Here is an 8405-nt window from a genome sequence, read left to right on the forward strand (position 1 = left end):
TGGAGACGAAAAACTATCTATAAATGTGTTGTTAGCTTTTCCATTTTATAGCAATATTTCTAAAACCCTATGTAGCGTCAAACTTATAAATGGCATCATCGAACCTTCTATGTCGACTGAGGAATTAAAGATGGACGGAAGCAAGAGTAATTGAGAAAGAGAGTCGGCACGAGGAATTTGAACCGGCAAAAGCACAATTATATATCATTTCTAACAACTCGCCGTGCTGGCCAGAGTAGGTGTCAATAAAGGCGAGGTATATTGAGGGAAGTGGAAAACTGGTTGTACAAGCACTGGTTCAGTACATGGGGTCTATCTGAGGTGCCCGTGTGAAGGTTGCCTGCGCACAACGTACCTGGCTCGATTGACTCAACATGGTTGTTATGACGAAAGATCTTATTGTTTTAATGTGTCACGTAGTTGCGTGAGTAACAAAGGATGAGTAGATTGTTGTTATTATGTTTTGGCGTAAACGCACAGCTGTTCGCAGAAAACAAATAACAGGATTCGGTTAATATTTATTTGTGTTTACGGCAATAAAATTGTATTGTGCGAACGTATGAATTTACAACTCGGAATTAAAAGCTGATCGAAGGGCGATAAAACGAGTACCTTCACACTGCGCAGTTGCAGCAGTTTATGGGACAGTCTGGCAGAGTGTATTTGCGCGTGATTTTATTTGCTAGACAAATGAAATCGTCGGATTAATCACGACGAGGTGAGCATTGACGATTTTCTTTGCAGCAGCCATATAGATCATTAATACGTTATTATAAGGGCAAGTGAAAATTTCCCCACACTTGTGGTAAATAAAGAAAAACAAAATGTAAGGTACAAATGCTCTTCAATATCTGAATTTGAGCTTGATTAAAGAGAACAAAAGTTATGCTAACGAGAGGAAATCTTAACAACGGTGCTGCGGTTAAGAGTTTATATGCTATTGATAACATAGTGTTTTCTTTTCTCCAATAGTCAAAAACTGAAAAACGTATAATTTCGTAGGCTAACGTATGTTAACAATACTTTTACAATCTGCCATGATATTATAATTATGATGAGAGAATAAAGAAACCACTGAAAAAATTAAAGAATCATTGTTTCCTTTTATTTTCCAAATTGCCATGATCAGTTTGTCCAAACTCCAATAAGGTCCAATAAATGCTTTACTAAAGACAAAATAGCTTAGTTTGGGAAAATTTAAATGCGCTAGTCGTCTAAATATGTCTTTCTCTAAAATTAGGCCATGACACTCGCTTCTGCAAGATAAATGCAAAACTCTTAATTCCAAGTTCAAGGATAGGGTGTAAGCCTGTCACAATTGAAAGCCTTTCTTGCGTATGTGTTGCCCCTTAACTATTTTACGTTCGTGGGAATTTCTACTTATCTCTGCCGTTTTATTCTTAGATGTCTTCCAATATCCAGTATCGTGATTTGATCTCATATCTTCAAACATTGGAGTCGGCCATCCTCAACCAATTATACAGACATCCCGCTACATGTCTCGCGGTCTTCCGGAAATTGCCTCCATTAGGTACGACCATTTCGAGGGTTATCCGACATTATTTAGATCTTATAGCAGTGCAAATGTTCGCAACAACACACATCGCAAAAGTCCATATCAGGTAAAGTTAAGTTTTTGTCACAAAATTCGGTAGTGCTGTAGTTGAAATAGGCTTTCATCCAAGATTAATGCTAAACATGCATCTTTTTCTTTCTTGAAGTTCCTTCTGAATATCTAGTCTCAGTTGTTAATTTGTAAGCTTTCTTTTCTGCATTTTTGCCTCGCGGGCAATGCAATACGGTGGAATGATGAAAACATTATGGTCGATTATGGTAAGTCACTTGAGCTTTGTAGGACTGCAGCTTAGGGCTTAGACACGCGCACAAGGCAAAGAGTTTGTGGACTCATGACAACGTGACTGGCCCAAACGCAGAAACTTATTTTAGACAGGAAGCTATTAGTTTCTAACAAGAATGTACGGTTTTTTTTTACAGCTCGCCATTACGTGATTCGTCTATTGTACATTCGGCAGGCTGTGCCACAGGCCGTAGTTAGCTCATGGTATGTGCAGGATGCAGTTAAGGAAAATATTGCCGCTCAAGATGCCCTTAAAAGCCTGCACCTTTTAAACGAAGTTAATTTACCAGGTCTGTTTTTAACAAAGGACCATACTTAGTAATATAAATGAATATTCGTAATTAATCGACATAAAATTCATATATATATAGTAGTTTGAAAATTTTCAATTTTATTTTACTCCCTTGGTACTTTAACAGATGTAAAATAAGCCCTTGTTGTTGGTGATGGTGATATTCAGTAGCTGAAATGTTTTAAAATTGGTGGAATGTCTTGAGATAAAATATTTTGAAGATGAATAGAATTTCGGTAAAAATTCTCTATATTTTGCATTTTATAACAGTAAGGGCACAAACGTTGTATAGCCCCGAAACAAATGTGCTGTCTATAATCAAGATGTGTTACCGGAAGATATGGTTCCCTCGCATTCGCTCCGCACGTTTCGACGCGAAGGAATGTTTCTTGTAGTGGTCGGTTAATCACAAAAAAATTGATGCAAAAGTTGAGCAAGACCGAGACATGAATAAATTATGACATTATCAAGGAATTTAATATTCATCACTAAACTCTCTTAATCCATTTGAAGATCTCTACAGAAACGCAACAAAATCTAGCCATTTGCAGTGGATCACGGGGTGATGAAAAATAAATTACATACAACAATAATTTACAAATAACAAAAATTTTCTGCACGATCCGTGGCAAAGCTCGGGTTGACGCCAACGAAGCCAGTGCTATGCGTTTGGCCGTCGTGATTGAAAAAATTGCGCATCACGAGATGGTACCGTGTGCTAAAACGATTGGTTCGGGTTTTTACTGTCAACGACTAACACGCATATACATAAAAATTTACGTTTTATTATTTATAATTTACGTTTACAACATAAACAATAATATTCATTTACAGGTGGCTTGCCCGGTTGGATGTTGAACATCAACTTCCAAGAAAAGCTGAAAGAAGCTTTAGCTGGCGGTGGGGATCCCTGGTTAGTGTACGGAGAGTTGGACAAAGATAAACATGGACGCGATGCGAAGTTCTTAGATCAGTATGCCAAAGAACGGTGGGATTGCGTACTTCACTACATGGTTGGATCCGAGGTAACGCGCAAACTGAAGTCCGATTTTGCTTGTGACCTTGTAAATTGTTTCAATTAATTTATCATATGGGTTTTTATCATATGGGTTAAAGACATGCTACTTTGCTTAACTGATTATTCATCTTTCCGGTAAGAGAAGTCATTAACCAGTTAAAGTTACGTGAAGATTATTAACACTGTGGCCACGCTTTTGTCTCATTGTCTTTATGTTGAAACCTCTTACTCGTTTTCTTTAATAACAAAATAAGTATTCAAATTAGTTTTGCACAATTGGAGATGCCTCACAGGTACCAGCGGAGAGCGGAATCTCTCACGACGCAATCCGGATTCTTCTTCACTCAGGACTTATGCGGCAGGATGAAACAAATGCAAACAAGAGCCTAATCACAATGGAAGGCTTTCAGTTTTTATTGATGGATACTGAAGATCAGGTGTGGTACTTTATCCTGCAATATCTGTCGACCGTCGAGGGACGTGGCATCTCCCTTGTGGAGTGTCTGCAGTTTATTTTTCAACTGAGTTTCCTCACACTTGGTAAAGATTATAGTATTAAAGGAATGAGCCAACCCCTACTCGTGTTTTTGCAACATCTGCGCGAGTTCGGCCTGGTTTATCAGCGTAAACGTCGTTCAGGACGGTTCTACCCAACACGACTAGCAATTGGTTTGGCGTCAGGCTTAAAGGAACTGGACGCAAACAAGGAACTCACCGGATCGAAGGATGAAGAACAGGACCAGGGCTATATCATCGTCGAAACCAACTATCGAGTGTACGCGTATACCGATTCACCACTGCAGGTTGCGTTAATTTCACTGTTTTGCGACCTCTCGTACCGCTTCCCTAACCTAGTAGTTGCCACGTTAAGCCGGGAAAGCGTTCGACAGGCGCTCAAAGGCGGAATTACGTCCGCCCAGATCACGCACTTCCTCAAGACGCGAAGTCATCGCGTTGTCGCTGACCGTGAAGAAGGCATCATACCGATGACGGTGTCAGATCAGCTACATTTATGGGAGAAAGAGCGAGATCGTTTCAAGATGACAGAAAGCGTTCTCTATTCACAGTTCCAGACACACGCCGATTTTGAGATGCTTCGTAACTATGCAAACGATATGCATGTATTACTGTTTGAGAACCCGCAACGAAGGCTAATGGTCGTAAGCAAATCGGGCGATAACGACGTTCGACATTACTGGAAGCGTCATAAAAAGGAATACGATTGATTTATGATGTTAATATATAATAGTTATTGATGTCATGAACCTAAATAAACAGTTCAAGCGATAGGTATAGTGCGTCGGAATGAAATACTCCACAGAAAACGCGATTTTGTTGGGTATAGTTCACTGATTTAGTGTCATTAATGCTAAACAATAATAAATATGCTACGTAACAATGAAAACGCATTTTAAAAAATTTTTCAAAAATGCTTTAATGTTGGCTCACGGAGCCACGTGTACTTGACATCGTGCTTGGTACTTCTCCTGATAGTAGTATTTGTTTTTATATCACGTACTTAGATTCTGCCTACGGCATTATAGAATGCTTTTAGAAACAACGCTGTTTTTAGGGAAGTTGTATCTACTCGTAATTGGCTTTGCTATTGTTAGGGGACATCTATATACCACTCCGTGTTTCACTGTAGATTAACTATACTTTCAGAAAAATCCACAATTTCTAGTCCTGAAAGTCATAATAACTAGAACTGACTAACCGCACCACTTTAAAAATTATACCAGCTTAAACCTTCCAAATCTAGCCCGTTGAAAGGTCGTGGATTTTATAAATAATATAGTGAGAAGTACAGTCGCCATGTATTTGATGGGAAAAAATTGTAAACTCATATGCCTCGTCTCAATTTGTCTCACCAGCTGTTGTTCGAAGAGAATGATTTTATTGAGCTCCCTAATGAAAAACAAGTATCAGGGCCAACTTTCAAACTAGCGTTCTTATAAAAATCTTATTTATCGAGAACGCATGGAGACTAAATCAATGGAGGTTGTAGAAGCTTCGTGGGAAGTTTCGCAAATTGTTTAATTTAAATAATGTTAAATAGGTTGTGTTCAGTCTCGATCATAATGATAATAAGGTGATAAAATTATTTTAAATTCTATTAGAGAAAAATTTATAGAAATAGTAAAACATAACTTACTCTACTAAACCTTTGGTGAAGAGTGGAATAGATACAGGAATATTCGCTTTGCCGCTATTTTTCGTAATATTTTTTTGTTAAAATATGTTAAAATATTTAACACTTCGTAAAGTTTAAAAAAGTCTAGGTTGGTATAATTATCTATTTTACATTATTTTTCTTCAAGGTATTCCTATATATATATATATATAGGTATATTCTATCAAAGTATTCCATAAAAATTACTTTAGTCGTTACGTTTTAAAATAAGCTCTCGTAAATGACCCGGTTGATTCTACAATGTATCCGTTTTATGCCCAATAGAAGCCGTTATGACTTGAGTATTTGAGTATGCCATCTGAGCCCGCTACTAACTAATTCGATCGATATAATATAATTAATTACGATAATTAATAACGATCGAGCAACTGCGGACCCTGGCTATGGCTACTACGTCTGTTATTAAATTTAGAAAGCGCCAGCCGATGTAGCAAGCCAGTTGGACTAATGCATCTACTTTTTGCGGACGAGTTTCCCGTTTAATAATATAGTCATAAAATGCTCTGCTTATCAAAGGAAACATTCATTCCCTTTTGTTATAACAAGCTCTCAGATTAGTACGTAATGGAGTATGTTGTTCTTCTCTCTCATAAGTGACGACTGTTATGCAAAGAATTTACCAGGTCTTGTGCCCCTGTTTTTAGACCTAGTAGTAAAGCTAGTTCACCGATCAGCTAGTTTCAAAGCTACCGTGAAAACTCGAACAACTTTCATGCTATGGAAAAGTGGCCATAGCATATTCCCTTTTGAAGGAATATTCCTTGCATAAAACTGGCGAAGTTCCAAATTAATTTTACAATGGAACCTTTATAAAGGAGCCACAGACGAATAGCTCCGTATTAACGTGAGTGCTGCTATAGCACACGTGACGCTACAGAACAGTAAAACAAAATCCACAAGATCTTATGTAAGAATATGGAGAATCTAGTTACGGATCCTCTGGAAGAACTTTGAAGAATTTAATGGTATCAGTGCTGATTGGTTAAGTTGTAAAAACACCAGAATCAAATATGGTAGATAACATGCTGCCGTATCGAAGACGTATTTTGCAACTTACGTCACCATATTTCGACATGTTATTCTCTACTTTTCCAGGTATTAATCACGCGACGGAAGCGTAGTTCTGTGCATTTATCCAAACAGCGGCACGACTTGTACTAAACGCATCATTTCCTACCCCTTGCATCATAGCATAAAAAGACATGACATTGTTTTTTTTTTATGCACCCTGTTATATGGCTATAATCACTACCCAAATATTATTGTAAATATTTGTTGAGAAGCGTGCTCAATAAAATGTTTTTAAGATGGACTTGTGAAAACGGCTATAGACGATGCTAGTTTATAATTTTTTATTGTTAAACAGGCAAAAGATAATGATTTATTCACTATAGGTCCACGTAGCGTTCTGCTGTATTACATGAAATCGGGCCCGGGTAATAGCCTCTTCACGAGTTATAGTTAATTTGAAAAGCGTGCAGTAACAATAATTTACGCACGGTTCTCCAAGGCCAACTCGACATATCTGAAGCTAACTATCATGGTTACGCTGGATTCTAGTACAAATAATAATCCGTGTATAATAAATTCCAATCCATCATCATGAATATCCGCATATATCGATTGTCTAAACTATGCATTATGTCGTTGCAATTTCTTCTAAAAGGAACTCAACATCTGTGTCACGTCGTTGATGACAACAACATATAGTCCCACAAGTGCAAAAATTAAATACGATCCGTCAATTTAACTTGACAAATATACACATATGCTCATTTGTACTGTTTTAAGGCTTTCAATTTCCCTGTGAAATTACTAATGACGGCATGAGGTTTCATATACGCTCAAAATGCCTCAAAACGCGTATAGCCGCACTTTACCTTTATTTATATATATATATATATATATATATATTATAATTTAATATATATATATATATATATATAACTTCCATATGTCTTGTGCCACTATGTATGGTAATTTAATTTGAATAATTTGCCTGTGTTTCCGATAAAGGATAATAGTTTTTTTTCAAAATAGGATGTATGATAACGCCTGAGGAAGGAAAGCGTTACTTATTATTCTGATTATTTGATCAACCGTGTCCCCGTGATGCTATGATGGTAACGTGTTGCTCGCGAAACCGAAAAGACACGTGCTCGTCTAGGTCCGAAAGAAGGCGTAAGCACATGCTATTTTACGGTGGGAACCAGCCTTGTGAAGCACTGCTAAACCGCGGTACGGGGTGCAGAACTCGAGTGTATTCTATTTACTCTAGCTTATCCAAAGTTTTTCTGCTTAAAGCAGCTAGAGCAATAGATTACGCAGTGTATGAACGATTAGAATAAGCATGTTGGCATATCGTACCACGGGCATATTCGTTTCTTGCAGTCCACAAATTTCTTGCGAGATACAAGAGCACTATAACTTAACCAATTAGTGCTTGATAGAAGCAGACGGTTGGCAACACGAATGAAAACTTATCTTGGCTATACAAGTTTGTATACGGCAAGTGCATAAAAACATCTGGATATGCTGTTCTACAGCCGATGATGCAATAAACTATCCGTACTATACGAAGTCTTATGAAGCTAGTGCAAATCGCTGGATTTTTACAATGTGATAAATAATTGAACTAGCAACGCCTATATACTGCATACCAGATCCACTCTGCCCCTCTGCTGTAAGGTGATGAGTGTAATTTTTTTGCTTTCATATATTTTGTGCCACTATGTATAGTAATTTAATTTGAATAACGAATGTTTATATCTTCCCGCAGTGTGCAGTTTGCAGTATTCTACAGAAATTGTTGTAAGTAACCGACTTTTTTGAACCAGTGAAGCTATTTTCATTTATTATAGTTAATAGAACTTCAGCATTGTTAGCTAGAGACAAAGGTCAAATACGCGAAAACGCAGCACCGAGAACCTCAGTCCCGAGCAAAGTATGTCTACATGATAATAAATTCTCATAACGTAGTCGTTTCGTATTACTTCGACCAGACACAGGCGTGTGATATGAAAGCGTTTTTCAATGTGAATCA

At 37.5% G+C, this 8405-nt stretch overlaps 1 protein-coding gene across 2 annotated transcripts; it reads left to right on the top strand.

Moving 5' to 3' along the window:
• Window positions 1–162: 162 nt before the first annotated feature.
• Window positions 163–6688, top strand: mrn (general transcription factor IIH subunit 4 marionette). 2 transcript variants are annotated; one of them, XM_086972914.1, is made up of 6 exons: window positions 163–718; window positions 1405–1531; window positions 1996–2148; window positions 2985–3175; window positions 3462–6327; window positions 6458–6688. In XM_086972914.1, exons 2-5 carry the CDS (start codon window positions 1405–1407, stop codon window positions 4392–4394), a joined length of 1404 nt encoding a protein of 467 aa, XP_086829040.1. In that variant the 5' UTR covers window positions 163–718; the 3' UTR covers window positions 4395–6327; window positions 6458–6688. The 2 variants fall into 2 exon arrangements, with proteins under 2 accessions (XP_086829040.1, XP_022707964.1); XM_022852229.2 differs by having other exon boundaries at window positions 3462–6269.
• Window positions 6689–8405: the final 1717 nt, after the last annotated feature.

Source organism: Varroa jacobsoni, unplaced genomic scaffold (assembly GCF_002532875.2).
Source record: "Varroa jacobsoni isolate VJ856 unplaced genomic scaffold, vjacob_1.0 contig00626, whole genome shotgun sequence".
NCBI lineage: Eukaryota > Metazoa > Arthropoda > Arachnida > Mesostigmata > Varroidae > Varroa > Varroa jacobsoni.

Bases quoted from the DNA above. Each gene is read 5' to 3' on its own strand.
- mrn (XM_086972914.1), top strand. From the start codon at position 1,405: ATGTCTTCCAATATCCAGTATCGTGATTTGATCTCATATCTTCAAACA. The intron at 1,532-1,995 runs GTACGACCATTT...TTTTTTTTACAG, and splicing joins CCGGAAATTGCCTCCATTAG to CTCGCCATTACGTGATTCGT. The intron at 2,149-2,984 runs GTCTGTTTTTAA...ATTCATTTACAG, and splicing joins AAACGAAGTTAATTTACCAG to GTGGCTTGCCCGGTTGGATG.